The sequence below is a fragment of the Homalodisca vitripennis genome, chromosome 4 (assembly GCF_021130785.1).
Source record: "Homalodisca vitripennis isolate AUS2020 chromosome 4, UT_GWSS_2.1, whole genome shotgun sequence".
Lineage (NCBI taxonomy): Eukaryota > Metazoa > Arthropoda > Insecta > Hemiptera > Cicadellidae > Homalodisca > Homalodisca vitripennis.
Genome location: NC_060210.1, coordinates 150,357,532 through 150,381,472, shown reverse-complemented (window position 1 = coordinate 150,381,472; position 23,941 = coordinate 150,357,532). Strand labels below are relative to the sequence as shown.

Below are 23,941 nucleotides of genomic sequence, written 5' to 3'. Positions count from 1 at the left end.
TAACAATTAAATGAACACGGGAGTCGGATTGTACGCAGATTGAGCGCTTGCACGGTCTTAACGCTATCTTGCTTTTTCAGATCGCTGTCAAAGCATTACAATCGTGTGGCTTTGAGAAATTTAAATAAAAACACACGCCATTTATTCTTGACTACTAAATTGAAAAGTCCATTATAAATCAAAATCCCTTTTGAGTAGTTGTGACCAAATATTGCTTTCAATCCTCCTGAACAGGCTTTTGTAAATATGTGTGTTTCTAATCAACAACATAAAACATTGAATAATTGTTAAATTTTAATGTGATTTTTCAAATGTAGGTATGTTATAATCGTCATTAACAAGATGTGGATTTATATAAACTTTGAAATCTTCACAAACAAGAACTTCGCCATTTGCCTTGGGGACAACAACAATAGGCGAAATGCAAATAATGGAAATTACCGATGGGTCAACTGGCTGTAACACACCTATTGATACCAATCTGTCCAACTCATCATTGATTGCCTTCTACAAAGAGAATGGCACTGATCTTGGTTTGTGTATTGGAAAATTTATATTATTCTCAATGCGTACGTCAGTATCAAAACTACTTACTATTCCTAGTTTATCTGTAATAATGTCACTATTCTCACTTGATAAAGTAACAACACTAATGGCACAAATGGACTTGTATACTTGTGAATTATTTCAACATAGGTGTGCAATGATACAACAGTAAACCTATGTGAATTTTAGAAGCTAGAAAATGCAATCAATGTTTCATCATTCCTATTAAATCTACAGTGTTTTCTCCATCGAGCCTTTGCTACCCCGGATCGAATTTTCTTGAACTTAATATTAAATCATTGCAGAATATTGTAGCATAATAAATCTAAAATCGATTTTTATGGCAAAAAGAAGCTCAGATACATCATGTTTCAGCAGTAACATCAGAACTCACAGAAAATTTTTCAGTTAAGAGTAGAAACCTATAAAGTGTACTACCCTATAATGAAGGGTATACAGACTGAATGAAATCTCATTATTTCCAAATTGTAAGCATTCAGAACTCTCTGCAAATACTAGATTTATGTGTTTTCAAGATTTTATCATTTTAAAGTAGTTTTAACTACCCCCCAGCAGTCCCTATCTCAGTAATATTAAATTAGCAGTTTTTGGTACACTTTAAAAAAAAATGAACAAAATATGCATACATATTGAGTATTAATATAGTTTTTATTGAAACTTGGTATCTTATCTGCAATAATTTATGCAATGACAATCTAGTTTTAAAATTATTTTTATTTTTAATAATTTTTATAAAAGTACCTACTAAAAAAGTAAAAATAATCCAGATAACATTTTTCTATTAGGGCTTCGTGAAAAAACTTAGTATTATTAAATATAACAGTAAGAATAAGCAAACAATTTTTTTATCTTATTTGGATTAATAGTTCGGAGTGAAATGGTACCTGATGAAGTTGCAAAAGCTTAAGTTTCGGAAACGCTCTTGAGAGATAACGCGATTAGGCAAAACTCTTCCAAAGTTCTCACTTTCATGACAGTCATGTTAAACTTGAAAATTAAATATAAAAAGTTAATTAAATATCAAATATTTGGTATCAAACTACAGAAAAAGATTTAATACAATCAAATTTTTCTCATTTTTCATGACTGAGTTGCCTTAAATTACCATGTTGAATACTGTTTAATATTGTTATCACAAGATGTATTAATTTCCAGTTTATATTATAACTTATATATAAAGTACATACCCATAAAAGTTTGAAAAAGTTCCACCACCAACTCCTAAATTTGACAGTTTTAAGTCTGTATGACCAAAATTGGAATATTTGACCTTTGTCACATCTTTTTCATCGTGGAATCCTTCAACAAAGGTACTTGGCAATTCTGACATACCTAAACATAAATTTAAAATAAAATCTCCGAAAGAAAACTAACATTTCTACGCTTAAAACATTGCTAACTAAATTATAAAGTATTGGAGGAAGAGTGATCATAACATATTGCATCTACATTGTATAACTCAGTATGTGTTGATTGGGTATTCTCTCTGTACAGTAAAATAAGAATTTATGTCAATATTGACGTTTATAAAATCAGTTTAATCTTAAAACAATGTGAATTTATACAAATTTTGAGAGTAATAGTATATTAGTAGAGTATATGATAATCTTTGTCAATTTAGTCTCAATGAAAACTTTACACACACAAATATTACCAATATGTTAGTAAAAATCTATGGTGAAACCGTAGAAGTAAACATATTAGGAATAACCGTTTTTAAGCCGGTTCTGTTCAGCGACGTAACTAGGTTATTCAGCACCCGGGGCAAACACCTATTTTGGCGCCCCTCCCCCCCACCAATTGAACTGAAACTAATTCCTTATAACTCCTCTTAAAAAGTGTGGTGTGTCCATCGGTACCGGGTACGCTACATTAATACTATCTTGAATCTTGATCTTAAAATACTCAACCTCAAGTTCAAAGTATATAGGCCTAAATATATTTGGTAAATAATAGAATACGTATTTTCAAAAACAAATAGTTTATTTCAAAACAACACCATTTATACTAAAAACACTTATGATAGTAAATTATGTAAAATATTGATTTAAACATTTAATTGTTCTTAGAATTTAACTTTTCGGGCTTTTCTTGCAGCAAATGTACTGACAATCTCACTGAAAGCATAGTTTTGAGGCTACCTGGTGCTCAATGGAAATAATCCCTAGGTTTGTCAGCCTCTGTTGCCCTGTCAAATTCCGTAAATAATTTTTTATTATTTTAAGTTTACTAAAACTTCTTTCATTCGAAGCCACTGAAACCGGAATTGTCAAGAAGATCCGTAAGGCAGTCATTATGTTTGGATATACATCCTCCATTTTGTTTCACACACAAAAATTTCAGAAGATCAATCGAATTGGCTGTTTGGATATTTGGTACTAAATCCAAACCATGGTATTTGAAACTTTTCCACTTCAGTTGCCAATTCGTCCTGTTGTCCAAGTCTTCTTTATATTTGGAGGCTAATTCAATTGCTTTAGCCTTTAGGTCATCCCCACTCATTGTTCCAAAGCTAGCTCCGTTGAGAAAACCAAACAAATGATTTATGTTTTGAATAGAGTTGAATCTTTCTCTGAGTTCACAAAGAATGCGATCGACGATTTCTAATAGCTGCTGTTGAAATTTCTTCTCTTCTGAGAATTCAGGTGCTTCATCTTCGGCATTCTCATCAAACATGCGCTTTTTTCTTCTCTTTTCGAAACTACTTTGAAATGAGGATCAAGGCCAAGATTTGTTTGCCATTTCTTTGGCTTCTTTCATTGCAGCGTTTGAATAGTTTGCCCTTTCCGAGTCTAGTTCAGAGATCAATCGACTGATGTGTTTGGCCGATCTATGTATGGTGATATTCTCCACTTGTAGGAGCTTGTTCACAATGTCAATGCGGGTCAATTGCTTGTACCAAATAACAGGAGAGAACTATAAACTCAAACTGCTTGACATTTTTCAAAAGATTAGCTGCTTCAGTTTTTGTTTCATCTGAGGTAGTTAGGCTTGGTTCTGAGGTCATTTAAAGCATTTATAATTTTACCTAGATGCTTGTATATAACTTGTACAGCTTCCCTCTTAGTCGACCATCTGGTGTTACTTTGTAGTTTTAGAGATAGAGGGACATGTTTTAATAAAACCTCCCATCTATTGGTCGAGGAAGCAAAAAAAATTGTACAAGCAGTTAAGAGTTCCAAAGTATGACTGTACCTCCCCCTGACATACTAGCAGCATTTGCACCTACTAAATTTAAGGAATGAGCCGCGCAAGGCACAAAATAAGCCAGGTTGTTTTCGGCAAGAATCCTAGATTGGACGCCTTTGTATTTGCCAGCCATATTCGAACCATTGTCATAGCACTGGCCCCGGCAGTTCTTTCAAATCTAAGCCATCTTTTTTTGATTTTTCTCTGAAATTTCTTGCGAAAGACCCAATCCAGTTTTTTTCACCAACTTTTACAAAATCAATAAAACTCTCCACTACCTCCGGACCCTGTTCGGTGATTTTCACATAACGAAGGAACTTGAGACATTTGCTCCAAATGACTTACGTCGGGAGTACAGTCAAACATAATTGAAAAGTATTTTGAAGCCTTGATGTCACAAAATATGTTTTCTCTGACTTTTCCTGCAATAATGTCTAAAAATTCATTCTGGATGAGCGGCGAAAAGTAACTGACTTGGCCTTTTTTATGGCGAAGAATGTGCTCTTTCAGAGGTGCATGGTAATGAGATACTAGTTCAATAGTGTTCAAAAACCTACCGCATCTAGGGGTCACTGAAATCCAGGTTTTTCATTGGAGCCTCGTAATGGGCTGCCATCTTTTGCTAGGTGTAAGATTACATCAATGATAGCATACAAAACACCCTTCCAGTGTGCCTCTTCAAGTGCAATCATGTCTTGTAGTTCTTTGTCAATGCCAGAACGTTTACTTAAACTAGATTCTAAATTTTTCCAAGCACAAAAGCACTGTTTGTGATTTAAGGAGTTCTCATGCTCAGGAATCCGTTCACTCAATTTTCTTCCACTGAGTGAACCCTTCATCTTTGGCTAAAGCAGAAATCTTATGTGGATGTTGATGTTCAGTGTGCGAAAAAAGTTTGCATGGGATACAATACAAGGAATTGTTTGATTTGCTATAGACTAGCCATGTTCGATGTACTTTTAAGCCATTAGGCATAATTTTTGTAAACCACTCTTTAGTCAACTGTCTCCCATCTCTTAAAGTATTGTTAAGATCAGGTTCTATTTTCCCTTCATTCAATAATCTCGATACGAGAAAACATCTGTCTGCATCCGAAATGGTATTAGGCCACTTCCCCGGATCTTTTAGATCAATAGATTTAGTAGACTCACCATGGGTTGGATCAGTTGTCAAACTCGTAGACGTACCATTATTATACTTTTGCTCCGGTTGAAACATCTCGATCTCTTCACCCTCGACGTCATCCTGGGTGACCGTTGGTACAACTGGAAGAAGTTCTTCCAGCTGAAGATTTTCCGTACCAAGATTAGCATTAGTTGAAAACACGTCTTGGACTGCATCAGCTGATGACCCTCCATCTTCAAAAGTCGTACTTGTACTACAGCTGATTTCATCTGAAAAAATAAAAAATTCGAGTTACCTTCATTCGATAAAATAATATTATTGGTATATTTGTCAATTTGTGGTAGAACTTAGCTGTTTAAATTGTGCCGTTATTTATTTATCTAAAAGCATAGTTTAACGCTAAATTAAACAATACTGCCGACAAAGCATCTCCTACTATACTATTTTTTTTAAATAAATTATGACGTTCTTAGTTCTTGGTTTAAAGCGAAATGTCGTCTTCAAGTGTGACGATGACTAGATTTGCTGCTTGTTAGCGTTTCTAAGAAATAGCTTAAGAAGAAGAAAGCTTAAACCCTGTGTTCAATTATATATTTTTTAAACACAGATTCATATCAATAGTACGCTGCTACAGGTTTACAGAAAAGTTAATTATGATATATTTTTAAGGTTTCAATAAGTTAATCATTAATCTGTATTAGTTAATAAATACAAAGTAACAAAGTACTGTATATCTATCTTACTACCTTTACTGTTTGTTTCATTTAGCCATGATGATAGAAGAGACGAGGATGATGTGCTTCTTTTTTTCTCTCTTTAGCTCTTTTGCGATTTTCCGCACCAGACAGTTTTTTTCGACATGACTAATATTCACAAACACGAAAAATAATATTGCTAGTAACACTCAAAGAAACAGCTCCGCAACCACTTTACGTGAACCGAACCACTGATGATGTATATAATGAAGTAGAAGTATGAACTATTGTCAACAATAGTAGTGCACAACTGCACAACATACGCAGTTAGTCTGTTAGTCAAGGTCAGGCCAGCGAGCATCGATGTGTTGTGTTTGTGGCAATGTGGCATGTGTGGTGCGGTGAGAGGGATGGGGGAGCTGCGGGTGGGAGCCGGGAGGGGAAGGAAAGTGTCTGACGCCGCGCCGCCGTCCTAGTGAGTCATTCCACAGATAACACAGTGTGCCATACTCGTTCTGTACAAGTTCATGCAGACCGTAAACATGATTCGTAATAATAGTCAGATAGCATTCATCATTTCACTTTGCATTTTCTTTAGACTTAAATCAAATAAAAATAATAAATATAATGATTTTCTTTTGCAACACACCTCGCATTAAAAAATATTTTCAACAATTTTTATTAGAAAAATCTGTGGCCGTGTTGGCGCCCCCCAACAACTTGCGCCCGGGGCACATGCCCCGCGTGCCCCCCCCTAGTTACGTCGCTGGTTCTGTTTCAAGGCTGATGGTATAACGTTCTTATCGTGTGCGTTCACACAGCACGGCATTTAGTTTTTGGTTAGCTTGGACCTAACATTTGAAATGTTTAGTAAAACCACGAGTAGGGTTCTTCGAAACGCAACAAAAAGATCACTTGCAGAGGCTGAGTGCTGTTACGTGACTTACGGTTGGGACTAAAATGAATTTAACAGCATTGCTTGTTTGCTATTAAGCTATAATTCCCATTCCTTGTCCGCATGTTGCTGACAATGAAAAAAGTGCTCTTTATAACAGGTGGCAACCAAAGTTATCACAAGGTACACAATAAACCGTGTACAACCCTTTATGTAAGGAGTACAAGTGAAATGAATATCAATATTTCGGACTCTATTGAGTCAAAAATACAAGATTAAACAGGTCGCATAATACTGGGTTTTATGGAGGACCTTTATTTACTAAGGGGGATAAACAAACATTTTTCGTTATCAAACTGAACATTGTTTTGTAAATTTTGCAATCGATGTTGTATCAACATCAATTGGTGTATTGGATAGATTTGTCGATTTTAAAGTATCAGTTGTTTATAGGATCTTATCACCTGCCAATTGAAACAGTTCTAACAGCTGACTGTTGTGAGGATAGAGGTCGAGAGGGGGTAAAGGCACGTTAATCTCTTCATTATCATAGTTAGATAGATCGAGAGTTTGGTTTTTACAATGCAATCAAACAATATACGACATTAGTAAACGTAAATAACACTACAAATTGTACACTAAACCATTGTGAACTTTTAGATCAACAATTCATTAAAACCAACCTTACACTGATCAAGAATGTAACAATGCTAAAAAAACTGCTTATACTTTATACTATTAAGATTTATCCCTGCAAAACAAGCTCGATAATATAAGGAATTGGAACGTAAGGGTCTTTATCGTTGCTGTACAGAAAAAGTCTTCAGAGCACACTTAGATATTTAAATTATATTGAACATCCCAACTACCATTAGCAAACAATAACAGTTTTAAGACCTAAAAATAAATTATAAATTATTTTGAAAATATAAGTGTTCAAGGATGGGTCTAACAGTTACGCATCCTAAATTTGTTTAACACTGTATTGCCACCAAGCAGTATAAGTTACCTAGAACTTTTGGTATAAGACGATTTCCTAGGCACATATAATCAACATAAAATTCTGATGATCTTTAATAAAATAATTACAAATCTCCGTTATCGACAGTTTCCTATGATTTTTTTCAAACATAAAATTGAAATATTCCATAATTATTTCTTGTATTGCATAATAAAATTTAGTCAGAAAGTTGCATAAAATATGTAACAGTTACAATAACGAATAATATTCCCTATGTATAAAATATGTTAACATATCTCATTCTTAATGTATAATATTGTATATAATTGGGTGAATGAGAGGCTTATATTGAATGAGTGTTAATTAGTTTCAGGAAAGACTACTCTACAATAGGTAATATGTATTTTAAAATTAATTAATAATAGTATTTATACCTAGCGAAGATATTGTAGGTTATATTGTTTTGACAATATTGATTTTAAATCTTTGATTTTTAAACTATATTCTTAGTTGTGTCAACGCAAAAGTTGAATGTCATGAACAATCTTTACGGTTGCACAACTGCAGGGGTTGGTGCAGAACGATAATGAGTGAGAAATATCCAACCTTTATCCTTTTTTTATTGTTTCATAAATGACTTGCCGGAGGTTGCAGTGTTGGAGAACATGGCGCGTGATGCTGAAGCTTGAAGAGCATGCTAATATTTGAAATTACAAATAAACCAAAATTTACAGCAACAATTGGAATTTTAAAATATATTAAAAACTGCTCATCAATTGTTTTTGGAAAAGGAGGGAAAGCACACATCAATTCGTAGTGCAAAAGTAACAAAATAGAAACAGTGAATTAGTATAAATCTTTGGGAATACATTTTGGAATCCAATAGATTTAGGAGCGACATTTTTAAATTGAAAAAAAATGACTATCAGTAGTATTTTATTACCAACAAAAGGTCTAAGATACACTAACAATAGTGCTCAGTTTGACAATTAATTATATTTATTAACGCTACAAATAATTTAGGTTAGGCTACTCAAAGGGGGTACGTGAGATGAAGACCAATCGTTTACCCAACAATCTTGCATATCAAATGGTATACAAAATCGCTTTTGGTGCAAAGGGTGGTCGGTTATGAGTATGACAAAACAACTGTTCAGAAATTCTAGAGAAGAAAGAGTGAAACAAACGGAATTTCAGCTGACAAGGCGGAATGGGTCAGCTGATGGTGAGTCAAGTGTGTAGGTAGACTTCCACCTCTATCTCCTCCTAGACCTTCACGATAAGGCATTCTCTTAAAATGAAACTAGTAGTATTTTCATGATCAAATAAAGCAGATCTGAATTTCAGACAGTACATTTTGTGAGTATAAATTATCTTTGTGTACTTTGTAATATGAGAGGAAAGGAAATGTATCCTATATTATTTTTTTCACTCCGTTCCCAGAGCTGGTAAGCATTAGAATCTATTGGTTTGAAGAAATACAACTCTCCGCATGATTGAATATTAAATGGCCGGAATTTGCAAAGACTAAGTAAATATTATTTCGATGAGGCGTGGAATGCTGATGGGATTTAACGATAAAATAAAACTATGCATAACACATTTTGTTTTATAACACAAAACGTCTTATCTGATTAAAATGTTCAACTAGCTAAATGTTCAGTCCTATATTATAAAGTGTATACATAGTATAGTCTATATAGTCTAATATTGTCATATATGACGTAGTCTTTGTTTCACATATAAGTATAAAACACAATGAGTCGCAATAACAGGCTTCGCTGGAGTTCCAGAAAAAAAAATAAAAGCATATTGGTTCTTTCAATTCGTTCCCGTTTTTTTAATGCTTCGCTAACAGCCTAATCCCATGAAGGGTCATGTACCTTCATTGCACCCAAGCTTTTCTATGTATAAATGAAGTGTAGTACAAAACTTGAAGTCTATATGGCTCAATTCGTTCTCGAATTTATTATCGTATACACAGACAGACAAAAGGAATTCTGTCCCTGAGTAACAGTAATTGTTCAGCGATGGTTTTTAAATTATTGTGTTCTTACAGTGGTACATGAATTAAAATATATTATACATTTGTATAGTATTAGCATTTGATTTATACTACTGGATTAAATATGTTAAAGGGATTATAGCACAGGAGATGATTTATAGACTGTCAAACAATAAGATAAAGTAGTCTTATCAGACAAATAGTCGGTTTTCATGTGGTTGGCAGAGGTTATAGTTACCTTTAATGTGACTGGCAGTAGGTTTAAACGTGCAAAAAAATTATATATATTATATATATATGGCATAAATGTATCAGCTGACTTTGTTATTTGGTGAACATGTATTGTATTTGGTTCTGTGAAATTTGTTATAAACTTGCTTTTTTCTCGTGAAATAGTTCACAAACTGATAATAAGGACTGTTTTTAATTGATTTCGTTTATTTTGATAATAGTTTTGATGTAGTTTATTGTTCGTAATGTAATGTTTTTTGTTCTTCCTGTTACATAACCTTGTCTTGTTTGTGTTTATGTTTTGATTGTTTACGTTTTTGTAGATTCTTATGATGCAAACAGGTTCCACTTGTGAAAATGCTTTCACTGATGCCAGTGCTCATGTTCTACATGATCACGGTTATAATCAGACAGCAGTAATATCTACAGGTATTCCAAACTCCCGAAACTCTGAGGACAAAGAAAGTAATGACGGCATCCACTGGCAAACAGTGACTGGTTCATTCAAAAGACCTAGGAAATTGGTTTCGAACGGTCCCGACATATCGAAGAAATTGTGTTCAAACCCAAGTAGCTTCTCATTAACTACAAATAATCGTTTCGATGCTATTGGAGGGTCAAATACGATGGATGAGAGCACCACATCGACGCCGCCGTCTCATGTTGGCGAGGATAAACCACCTCCGATCTTCGTACCCAACGTTGTAAACGTTAAGAGCATGATAACCGCTATTGAAACTGTTATCCCAAATGACAACTACACATTTAAATGCCTCAGCCAAAACAAATTCAAAGTTAATACAACAACTATTGACGGTTATCGGAAGCTGGTGCACAAACTAAAAGAGTTGCAGGTCACCTTTCATACCTACCAAATCAAACAAGAGAAAGCATATCGCGTGGTTTTAAAAAATATGCACTTTTCCACTGATGTTGCGGACATTAAGATTGCTATTGAATCCTGTGGGTTCCAGGTTCGCAACGTAATGAATATGAGACAGCATAAAACCAAAGCACCTCTTTCAATGTTCTTTGTTGATCTGGAACCAAATCCGTGTAACAAAGATATATTTAATATCGAGTACCTCCTTAATGCAAAAATTACCTTTGAACCACCGCTCAGGAAATCCGAGATCGTTCAGTGTAAGCGATGTCAAAGTTATGGACACACCAAAACGTATTGCTGGCACCCTTACAGGTGCATTAAATGTGGCCAGAACCATGACACACGGGCATGTTTGAAATCCAGTGATACCCCACCCACCTGCGCTCTATGTGAGGGGAACCACCCGGCGAACTACAAAGGTTGTTCTGTGTACCGCGAACTTAAACAAAAATCGTTTCCCCCGATCAAATCCAAAGTACCTGAAAGTAAAACTCATGATCAATCACCTCGGGGAGCCCAAGAAGTGGTAAGACCTCCCAGTCCATCCACTGTTCGAATCCTGCCGGGACGATCATATGCACAGGTGGCATCCAACTCGATGTCTGAAGATAACAGTACTCAAAACGCTTTAAGTAAAACACTTAACGACTTTTTCAGCAAATTTGAAAAAATAATGATACAACAGGCTGAACAGATAGGTACTTTAATGAACCTATTGTCTTCCGTCATTTCGAAGCTAAAATGAATAATTTTTATAGAATAGCATTTTGGAACGCCAATGGCTTGAGTAACCATACTTAAGAAGTTAAAATATTTCTTGGTCTTCATAAAGTTGATATTATGCTTATCTCCGAAACTCACTTCGACAGATATGACACATTTCAAAATTCCTTTTTACTCTCTGTATCACTGTAATCATCCAGATAATACTGCTCATGGTGGTGGTGCGGTATTAGTTTAAAATAGTATAAAACACCATGCCATACCTACTTATAAGTATAATTATATTCAAGCTTCCAGTGTTGTGATTGAAGACTGGTCAGGTCCACTCACGGTATCTTCTGTGTATACCCCTCCTCGTCATAACGTTTCATACCAGCAATACAGCGACTTCTTCAATACCTTGGGTTGTAGATTTATTGCGGGGGGGACTTTAATGCGAAACACACCATGTGGGGCTCTCGGCTGTGCAATCCCAGAGGCCGTAATCTCCTCAAAACTATCAACGACAATAACTATCAATATTTTTCTACGGGAGAACCGACTTATTGGCCTACTGATCCCTTAAAAATTCCTGATTTTCTTGATTTCTTCGTGACTAAAGGTATTTCCCAAACGTACACACGTGTAGAATCTTGTCTTGATTTATCCTCAGACCATTCTCCATTGATCTTCACTTTAAGTTCATCTGCCATTACTGCAGAGGGTCCACTGCGGTTAAGTTCTAAATATACTGACTGGGACCAATCTCGATCTCTTCTTGATGAAAACTTGCATTAACACGTTTCCTTGAAGACAAATGGTGAAATAGATGAAGCTGTTGAATTGTTTAACAGGACAGTCCAGAAGTGTGCTTGGCAATCAACGCCGTATCAACGAAATGGAACCACTAATGGCCTGAACTACCCTCTTAGCATCAAGAAAAAGATTGCTCAAAAAAGAAGACTTCGTAGGATTTGGAAAAATTCCAGGAATCCTCGTGATAAAAACAACTTCAATAGAGCGGCGCGGGATTTGAAACGTTTGTTATCTAACTTCAATAATGAGAGGTTTCAGGTTTTTACTGCAAGTCTAACTCCTACAGAAGACACGAAATATTCAATGTGGAAAACTACTAAACACATGACTAGTCCAAGAGTGCCGATTCCTCCGATTATCTTGCCAGGTGGTGGCTGGGCCAAGAACAACAAGGAGAAAGCTGAAGTATTCGCTACGCACTTACGCGATGTGTTCAAGCCCAGTGACTCAGCTCAAGCTCCTGACCCAGAAATTGAATACTTATTAGAATCACCTACCCAACTATCTCTTCCTGTTCAGCCCTTTACTCCCTCTGAAGTAACTGAAATAAAATTGTGAAACAATTGAAGCCGTACAAAGCTCCTGGGTATGACCTCATTACAGAAAGGATTTTAAAAGAACTGCCGAGGAAAGCTATTATGTTTTTAACTTTTGTCTTCAACGCAATATTGAGAATTGAGCATTTTCCAGCACAGTGGAAATTATCGGAAATTGTCATGGTAGCTAAACCTGGGAAGCCTCCACATCAGGTTAGTTCTTATAGGCCCATAAGTCTATTGCCTGTGACTTCAAAAGTTTTTGAGAAGCTTTTTCTAAAACGATTTCAGCAAGTTATTGATAGCGGCAACCTTATCCCCAACCATCAGTTTGGTTTCCGCCAGAAGCACTCTACCATTGAGCAGATTCATCGTGTGGTCAATGTAGTGAAGGAAGATCTGGAAGCAAAAAGATACTGCTCGGCTGTTTTTCTTGATATCAGTCAGGCTTTTGATAAAGTTTGGCATGATGGGTCTCCTCTATAAATTAAAACTAATTGTTCCTCATTCTTTCTTTAATGTCATCAAGTCCTATTTGTCAAACAGGTTTTTTCGAGTCAAATTTCAAGACGAATACTCCGACCTCCACAAAATTGAGGCGGGCGTTCCACAAGGCAGTGTATTGGGTCCCATCTTCTACACCCTCTTCACATCTGACATACCTGTATGAGCCGATGTCACCATGGCCACCTTTGCTGATGACACCGCTATACTAGCCTCTCATGAAGACCCAGGAACTGCATCCCAACGACTACAATCTGAGCTGGATGACTTGTCGGAGTGGCTTGTGAGATGGAGGGTGAAGGTTAATGAAACCAAGTCCACTCATGTAACTTTCACAACAAGGCCTGCTAACTGCCCACCTGTCTCTCTTAATAATGTCCTCCTCCCCCAATCTGAAGAAGTGAAATATCTGGGTATGCATCTAGACCGAAGACTAACTTGGCGTTCTCATATCTGGCACAAAAGATTATTTTTAAACTCAAAATTCAAAAAAATATCCTGGCTTTTAAACAAGAGGTCAAAATTATCATTAAGAAATAAGTTGTTCGTATACAAGGTGATTTTGAAACCTGTTTGGACTTATGGTATACAGCTTTGGGGTACAGCCAGTAACTCCAACATCGCAATTCTCCTACGTTTTCAGTCTAAAGTCCTTCGGAACATCCTGGAAGCTCCGTGGTATATAACTAATCAATTAATACATCAAGACACCAAAATTCCCACAGTAAAAGAGGAAATAACTCGCTACAGCAAGAAGTACCAAGACAAGCTGTATTCTCATCCGAACTACCTTGCGATGAACCTGTTGGATAATAGTGCGTCAGTTACACGTCTGAAGAAACACTCAATCCTGGACTTACCTCTTAGGTTCTAATTTCAAACTTTCTTGTTTATTTGTGTTAGCTCTATCGCTGGATAGTCTAACTCGTGTTAATTTATTATTTTATCTAATTTACTTATTGTTCTAAGAATGTCTGAACAGATTGTAAATAAAATTGTCAAAAAAAAAAATATGGCATAAATAAATTATGTTTTGATATTTTTCTTTTAATACACTCCCTCGACCCCCACCACTAGCGCAATAGATGATTGATTTCTTTATTAGGGGAAATTCGTCTATCGATTTGGTAAAAATATAGGTCGTGTGCTAGTACAATTAAAAAAGGGTCCTAGTTCCTAGATTATTAGTGTCATTAAATTGTCGTGAAACGTGTTAATCCTTTTAATAATAATAATAAAGCTTTTTACAATATAAATGCTAATCTTAATAATTTACATCATTACAGTCAATAGCCTTCAGTTCCTAACATTACTAGCTGAAGATTGTGTTTCCATAATACATTTTATCTGAGTTATAAATACATAGTCTATCTACTGTCGCTTCTATTATTGTTCCTGTTGTTTTCTTTTTACAAAAATTGAATTACATAAAAAGTGTGCGTAAATTTGATGTGTTAATATTTCGATTAAGGTATTTGAATCAGCGAAGATTGCGTTTGTTATACACGGAGAATAACTGTGGCCTGTGACGGAGCCGTCGAACATTTTGTTCTTTTTTTATTATCTCTTCATTAGTTTTTTTGTAGTGTCTTATCTAATTCAAGGACTTTTTCTTTAATTCTCCTTTTTCATTTTCAACACGCCATATTTACCATCACATGCTTAGTCTACACAAACGTAATCTTATCATAGATAATGGACCATTGAGAAAACAAAAGTGGACTAGACCGATTCACTCCATTTTTCCAAATAAAATTACCTTCCACACATATCATTGTCATTGAGCATTGATTTGTTGTTTTATAATACATTTTTAGAAATTTTTAATCAATGCTATCCAATGCAAGAGATAAAGATTAATAAACCTAATAATAGAACTAAAAAGCAAAATTTAAATTGGTATACCCCCAGAGCTAGAGAACATGAAAAAGCAAATTTTGTGTTGTCATGACATTTATAATAGAACGAATAATGATAATTTTACTCAACTTGCTGAGAACTCTTAGAAGGCGCATATAGACTGGCTATTAAAGAAGCAAAGAGACAGAGTAATGAAGATTACATAGAAAATTCAGTCAATAAATGTAGAGCAGCATGGACAATCATTAACAAGGCATCGGGGAAGGAAACCCTACGCAGTCGGTCCAGTAATATTCTGCCTGATGAATTCAACTCACACTGTGTGACAGCTATTGAAGAGATCAGTGCCAAAGTGAAAAGTTTCTGTGAATAGTGCAAATCAATGTCTTAATAAGTTATTGCCCTCCATTTGAGGAGTGTGTTTTTTGTCCTGTCACTGTAGATGATGTTCGTAAAATTGTTTTAATCTCTAAAAAATTCCCATTCTAAAGATGTGTATGGATTAAGTAGTATTTTAATTAAAGCTGTTATTGATTATATAATTGAGCCTTTGACATATTCTATTAATTGTTGTGTATTGGAAGGGATTTTTCCAACATGTTTAAAATTTTCAAAAGTTGTACCTGTAGTATAAAAATGGCTCACTTGATTGTCCGAATAATTATAGGCCTATCTCATGTGTACCAATCTTGTCTAAGGTAATTGAGAAATTACTTAAACATCAAATATGTATTCATTTTGAAAATCTCAAATTATTTAGTTCTAGTCAATTTGGTTACCGCACTGATTGTTCAACGGTTAAAGCTGTAAATAATCTTGTAAATAATGTTCTCTTTAGCTTTGGAAAATAATTTGTTGGGCTCAGATCACACTTTGTGATCTGAGCAAAGCATTTGATTGTGTTAGACCTGGTATACTGGTGAACAAATTGGAATTCTATGGGTTTTTCGTGCAAAGAATTTGAAACATGTTAAGGTCCTATCTTGCAAATCGCAAACAGGTTGTTATGGTTAATGGAGCTTATTTCCCAAGTGGCTGATATAAATATAGGTGTTGCCACAGGGATCTGTGTTGAGTCCTGTTTTGTTTATTATATTTATTAATGATTTAAGTTTTAATGTCTCTAGTTTTACTACTATATATGCTGATGATACCGACTTTGTTAAATAGTCCACACAAATTTGCTTTACTTAAACAACTTGGTAGAGACTACAATGAATGGAAACTGTTAACTGGTTTAATGTAAATGGTCTCTATTTAAAACGCAGAAAAAAACAAAACAAATGTTAATAACTCTTAAGAATATTAATAGGCCTATATTTGAATCTGAAGTTTTTGTTAAGTTATTGGGGATAATAGTGGACAACAGGCTATCTTGGAAACAACACATTGATTATGTATGCAAGAGATTGTCTAGGGTTATTTACTTATTGTGTAATTTAAAAAAATAGTATCACAAAGGTATATAAAAATGGCCTACTTTGCATTTTTTTGAAAGTATTATTAGATATGGTTTAATAATTTGGGGTAATGGTACAGGCATTGATCAGGTGCTAGTAATCCAAAAGAAGGCTGTGAGAATTTTAGCGGATGCACCTGTGTTAGATCATTGTAAACCTTTGTTTGTTAAATATTGGTGTTTTTAACTGTTATAAATCTGTATATTTATGAGGTATTAGTAGATGTAAGAAAAAAGTCACACATGGTTTTGAAAAGAAATGATGTTCATCACTATAATACAAGAAATAAAGATAAGTTAAATGTAGATAGAGCTAGATTAGGTAAAACCATGAATTACCATACAACCTTAGGCATTAAAATGTTCAATTTGTTACCTTATGCTGTTCAAACTTTACCATGTCAAGTTTTTAATAATAAATTGTATTCTTGGCTAAAAAATAGACCTTTTCTATAATATTAATGAATATTTTAGCTGTGAGATCGTTCATAAGGATTTTTAACTTTAGATTAGGCTAGTAATTTAAGCCTTAATATTTGATGAAGCCTATTGTAATTTTATTGAAAATTATTAATGGCCAATAAATTGTCTATTGTCTATTGTCTATCATGTAAATATTTTTACTTATGAATGATATATTGTAGGCCAAATAACCAAGTCAATACAAACGACCGTGGCAAATCCACGGATAAACCCTGAACGATCACATCTGCATCCATGTATTTTTTGGGAGCGTTTATCCAATACCACTCACTAAAAACGGTAACCTAAATATCTGGCGCTAGACTAAATGTCTCTTTATCGGGAGCCTCCTCTCGCCAAATAATTTTAATACGGATATAGTTCTACGTTCGTATAAAGAATGGGCTATATAGTGTACATGGTATAAACTTCAATTGAATCGGAACTCAAAAATCGTGAAATGCTAATGTATCTATCTAGTTACAAAGATGTTATTGGAAGTGTTCACAATTTTAAACTAATATACTTATTACTTAGGTTTATTTTGACACAGGAAAACGATACTAAAAATACATATTTTAATTTAGATACAATGCGTTGCAGGTTAATAAAAGTCAATACAAACTATAACGACTTGGATAGTGGATATTAATATTCCAGAGTATTAATATTTAAATTATCAATGAGACATCCAAGACGATATAAAATATTTTTTGATTAGTAAGCTCCTAGTGAATATTCAGTACAATTTATTACTAAATTTGTTAACTATTAAATATTATCGGGTTTGTCTAAAATAAAAATCACAGTTCTAAATAAAATAATGAATTTATTTTAAACTGGCAAATTAATGACTTCAACGTTTCAGAACTTTTATCACTCTATTTTCAACAAAGAATTGACAAACCTTTTAATAAATTTAAAAATTCCTTTGGCAAGAAATAAAAAATATTAATCAAATATATCAAACTAAAATCAGAGCTCTCTTCTAAAATAAAATAATAAGGTTTTAAAATAAAAATCAAATACCACTTGGAAATAACTAAAATAAAAATGTTCACTTCTAAGTTCACTCACAATTCAAAAAATAAAATTTAAACTTCTCTTTACACTAGTTAAACCTTAACTTTCAAGTCTCTGCAATTCAGATTACAACTCTCTCAAACAATTATTAATGTTCAATTAATTTCCAATTAATAATTCACAATAAAACAGTTCCAGTTAAATATTAATAAATTACTACTTTTCCAAATCCCAATTAAAGTTATTAACAAAGTTCAATTTTAATTCACTTTTCTGGCAAGCATGAACCAAATGTAACTTGTATGATTCTATTATGCTGTATTGTTCCTCGAGAATAAGTTATTCAGATTTCTCTGTAGTTTCTATGAATTTAATTTTTTCCTATAAAAAAGACAACAAAATTAATTTAATATCAAATCAGGAAGACTATTTCAATAAAACGTACAATAAATTTGGTGCTTACCTCAAAATCCCTCGCGGAAAAAAATTAAGAAACACGACGCACTGTAATCAACTTAATCACGAAAATAACCAAAAGAAGGGCAAAAATTATGAGCGGGCGCTTAAATACTTCCCTTTCCAACCAACTTTGCTGGACATCCGCGGTGTTCTCTCATTGGTCCAGCTGTATCAAACAAGGAGAACAATAGTCGCAACAAGACAAGTTATAATCAATTCAAGGCAGTCAACCTGCCTTCCTAACAATTTAAAACTACCAGTACTAACTTGCCAAAGGATTACATGTTCGTTTTTACCCTGACTTTTTACAATCTAATCTAAAATTAAGTCCCAATATTTCGATCCCAAAATTTTCATTTAATCTAAGTTTTAATTAAAAAAAATAAATCAATGTAGCTTTAAAAACGCTACACAAACTTATGAAATACCTTACATATCGCAACCAATATGAATTTTTATATTTTAAAAGAATGGAAGAGGTCACTTCTTTCCATCGAAGTTCAAGGTATTCTCTTTACACACTCTTTTCATGCCGGAGAAATGTATATACTAGACATTTGTATTTATAAATCTGAATGTCTTTGTCCTGCAAAAGCCCAAACTTGTAACACATCAAAATACTAGTTCTAAACCTCTTACTTTGTACCATATCGAGAGTTGTATTTCATCAAGTTATAAAAGTTTTAAACTTGATAAACATCAGGTGTTTAACTTTTTATGCCCCCCCCCCCCCTAAAAGGGAACACCGTACCGGCCTCGTCCGTTGACCGTTGCGTATAGTGTAGTCGGCCGTGGCGCCTCAATAATTAATCGTTCACATTCCTTCCATCCTCCTCCTAAACCTATTTTTATAGTGTGATTGTGCATGATTACAATGGTGAAACCAACGTATTTCTTCTACTCCCAAACACTTTGAACTTACTTCCTAAAACACGACAGAAGCATTTAAGCCCTTATGGAGAACAAGCTTCATTTATACATTTATCCTCCTCTAGTTACTTTATTGTTTTCTACAAATTATTTTATCAATCTGAAATCATTTAAGCCTTAAATATAGTTAAATGGTACATACTTTAGTACTTACTATAGTAAGATTATCTTCCGATAGCCACTAGCTAAGAGTGCGGTTCTCAAGACACGAACTGTGAACAGTGTTTGTGTGTTGACATTTGCTGAGCACTGTATGCAGAATGAGCACTCCAGAGATAAGTCGCTATCAGTTTAACAGCTTACAGAATAATCGTGTCTTTACTCTTCAGATTTTCCCGAACATCAGTTATAAAACAATAGAATGGTACGTATAGATTGCAGTAAACAGCAGAATAATAAGAACTAGACATTAATGGCCGTCACATAACAATAAATCATTTATCACAAGGTGCCCAGTCAACTTGAACTTGAACCCGTGATTTGGTACGAGAACAAGGAAACGTGACACTGACTACGTAGTTCCTCCTGCCATGATAGTACTGTAGAGTATACTCCCCCTCTACAGCTGATCACTAGAGGAGGGGAAATGTTGCACATTGTCACTGTTGCAACTCGGTATCCGCCTCTCCTGTGTTCTGATAACAATGCAGTTATCTTAGGTAATGTACAAACCAACAATATCCTCTTTACTGTACTAAGCGCCTCACTCACTTTTTTATTACGTGAATAATAATGGCTCTGGACAAAAATATATTTTCCAGTACTGTGATAATTCTTTATAATTAATTCAGGGAAGGCTATTCTGAATTAATTAAATTCTCAACCATATTTTATCTCAGTACGTTAGGGTTTTTAAGCGTGTGTTTTAAAAACAATGAGGAAAATAAAGTGTGTTGAGACGAGTGTGTGTGTGTGTGTGTGTGTGTGTGTGTGTGTGTGTGTGTGTGTGTGTGCGCGTGCGTGCGTGCGTGCGTGCGCGCGCGCGCGCGCGCGTTTGTTTTTATTGGCAAATTAATTAATTATTTGGCAATCATTTATCAACCATAGTTGAGCTTCAACGCTAGGACCCAAACTTTGAGAACGAATAATTACAAAAAAAACAACACTATTATTGCCTTTATTGAGCGTTGTCGGTCTATTATTGTGTTTCTGCTTACAGCTCACAAATTAAGAGATTAATAGTTTATGTTGTAGCATTGTAATTTCACGTTGTTCTGTATTATGATAATGAAGTCACGAGAGTTTTAAGGTACATTTACGTAACTTTTGAGACATTTTAATGAATTTTGAGAAAACTTTTAAGTTGAAGGATAGTTGTTATTTTTAAACTGGTGAAATTGAAATAACAGGATTATGATTTTGTTTTACGAGATCATATTTTATAATGGAAATGCAATGTTTTAGGAATAATTTATGTTCTTTTTCATAGCATCAGCTCTTGAAACAAAATTAAGCATGCAAGAAAGTAGACAATGCTAAATAATCCCTCCACAGTTCAATTAGAATAAATAAGTAGATTTTATTAATACTCAAGAATTAATATGGTTTAGCCTATTTTAGAAATACAGGATTCCACTAACATTATACAAAAATAATTTTTCTCTAGATCCATAAATAACAGAGTTGTAAGTTTTTTAAAGTTTAAACAGCTAATATCATATTACAACAAAACGGTGTGCCAAACTGGCCCAGTAAACTTAGTAAGTTAACATAACATTTATGTAAAGATCGGTTTTTGTAACAAATTTAAACTATTTCACTATATTTCTGCCAGTTGTTAGTGATTCTTAAGGGGTTTGCATGTAATCAATGTATTGAAAACCATTCACAACACAAAAAATAGCTTATAAAAAAAGGCTTAAGAAGTATTAAATGCATTCCAAACAACAATCCACTGTGTTCAATTTAACATTTTTACTTCCCTGAAAACTGTCAAATCCATGTTTATGAAACATGCAGTGAACACAAAATAGGTTCAGGGCTTTCTCTTGTTTTCTACATCCCAAGATGGCAGACCTGGCTTCAATTTCTATAGATAATATTAATAGTGTCAGTGGCGTAGCGAAGGGGGGGGTCCAGGGGGTCCGGACCCCCCCCCCCGAAATTTTAAGACATTAAAAAATGAAGCATGGAGCAGGAGAAAAAAGGAGAGTTATCATTACTCTTGTCTACAAACATTAAATTGATTGATTTAATTGATGAAAGTGTAAGTGACCGTTGTTAAAAATATAATTGTCCTTTCGTTTAAACCATAAAGTATGAAACGATACTTTTGGGCTCGGCTTTTCGGATAGTGTAGTGTAATCACGGTATTTCTATAGGGCGCGGTCACGTGACGTGGCAAAGTAACCTGAACCGTAACACGGCGAACAGTTTAAATTAGCGACCACTTCGTTCAAAGTGGTCGCTAATTGATTTTGAGTATCAATTGAACGCCGACTATATATATATTGGTATATATATAGTTAGTCGAGTACAGTTTAATGATTACAAAAAATCGTCGCCCTAACTCAATCAAAAATACCACGTTTACCTCAATAACTGAAGTCCGAAGTAGTTGAAGTTCTAATCATGAGAGTTTTTCATGTGTAACTTATTTCCGACCGAAAGTGATTTTTTTCCGATAATTATGTACTCTTCTACAGTGTAATGATACAAAAAATCGTCATTATAACTCATTCATAAATACCTCTATCAGTGAAATCCAAAGCAGCCGAACTTCTAGTTTTTCCGGTGCATTTTCCGACCGTTACTTTGATCTGTACCCGAGCAACGCTAGAAAATTTCCCACCTTTTCTAAAGGGTTTTCGGCCGTCCCAATGTCCCCGAAGGGGTATTTCATTTTCTCCACAGAATATAGTTGTGTCAATTATACACTTGAGTGAAGCTCTGTTTTGTTCTTCTTCTTTCTTATCCAGTGAATGCAACATCACATTGGTGCCTTCTACTCGGCCAGAATCGAACTTCGTAAAGTTTCTGTAGCTATACAAGAAAATTTGTGGTACTAGAGTTGCTGTGAGAGTTGAATTTGCCTATTACATCTTTCCACTTTCTATAAGGCATAGTTACTAAAGCTCCATATTTTTACCTTTTACCAGTGAACTCATTGGCAAATAGCACACAAAACGTCCCCCGGATCTCCGGTTTCGGACCCCCCCCCCCCCGAACGAAATTTCTGGCTACGCTACTGAATAGTGTATTGCCACCCTGTGTTATAATCAATCTTTTTCATGTATATTCCTTCATGCAGTTCAAAAGTATCAGGAAAAACTTATTAGACACATATAAATTACAGTACTATGTAGAAAAACATCTCGGAAGTTATTCATTCAGCTAAATCACTGTATGATAAACCAATATCAAGATTCAACAATGCCCTAAACTTCTGGGCAAATAGTTAACTGCAAGCTAGAGAAGACAGATATAATTCATTAATAATAAAAATGGAAATCAAAGATGGTGGTGTGATTAGGATGGGTTATGTGGCATCAATCTTAGTGAATAATCATTTTATTAATGTCCCAAATAACCTTAGTGTAAGTCCAGATCCTATAGGAGCAATGCATTAATGCATAGTACTGTAAGGTATTGCTATTATGATTATATAGATTGTCAATATCATAACCCCCTTGCACTTGTAAGTGTAGGGGTGTGTGCGTGTAAGGCACCTGCCTGACCCTTCAGCCGCAATTACTAATTCTAGAACAAATATTAGCTGCACAACTGGCTTATATTTTTAGTTCTTTTTCTCTAAGTCATTTCACAAATTTTCATTAAATATTATGATATCAAACCCTTGAAGGCAAAAAAAGATTGCGATTTTAAAATGTTTGTTCTATCCGCATACAATCATTTTTTTCACATTTACTTGAAAGATTTCTCAAGTAATCTTAATAGGCTATTATTACCTTTTCTTACAAAACACGATGATTTTAATAAAGAGCAATAGGGCTTCTAAGAAGATTTGTCTACAATACACACCATTTTTAAATTTCTACAATCAATCTACAATATTGAAAATAAAAATGCTATCTGCAGCCATATTTTAGAACTTATCCAAGTCCTTTGATACAATGAATAGAGATATTCTTATACAAAATGGACTGATATAGGGTTAGAGGTGTTGCCCAACTTTTTGAATTTTTGGAGGATTCCAAAGAGTAAAAATAGAAGAGTTTGGTAACACACCATAATCTAATTGGAGAATAAGTGAGTTTGAATGTACTCAAGGCTCTATTTTGGGCCTAATTCTATTCCTTCTCTTTGTGACTAATATTTCCTCCAATTTTAATACAATAAACTGTGACTTATATCAAAGTCCTTAGATAAGCTTAATGAATTAAAATTTGTATTAGTTAATTTTAGTAAGTTTAATCTACAAATTGTGGAGAAGAACAATGTTTCAGTGGAGCTTTTGTTGACTCAAAACTGAGCTTTTCTTCCCACAATGAATAGTTTTCAAAAGATTTAATTCAGTTTGATAGAGTTCTGGTGAATTGTGTATAAAAAAAACAACTGATAAAAAGTTAAAAGAGTGCCTTGTTAGCTATGCATTTTACGCCTTGGACTGGAGGAATATTTTAAACAAATAGACCTCTAATAGTAGAATGAGGTAGTTAATGTATGTATGGATGAT

The 23,941-nt window shown here is 34.3% G+C and overlaps 1 protein-coding gene across 1 annotated transcript in view; it reads right to left on the bottom strand.

Annotated features, from left to right (window-relative positions):
• LOC124360334 (L-galactose dehydrogenase-like) overlaps positions 1-19,846 on the bottom strand; it is a 42,327-nt gene extending 22,481 nt beyond the window's left edge. The window contains exons 1-2 of the mRNA XM_046813873.1: positions 19,460-19,846; positions 1,755-1,899 (exon numbers count right to left, since the gene is read on the bottom strand). Coding sequence (XP_046669829.1) covers positions 1,755-1,897 — 143 coding nt within the window. The 5' untranslated portion in view covers positions 1,898-1,899; positions 19,460-19,846. The remainder of the gene's footprint in view (positions 1-1,754; positions 1,900-19,459) is intronic.
• Positions 19,847-23,941: the final 4,095 nt, after the last annotated feature.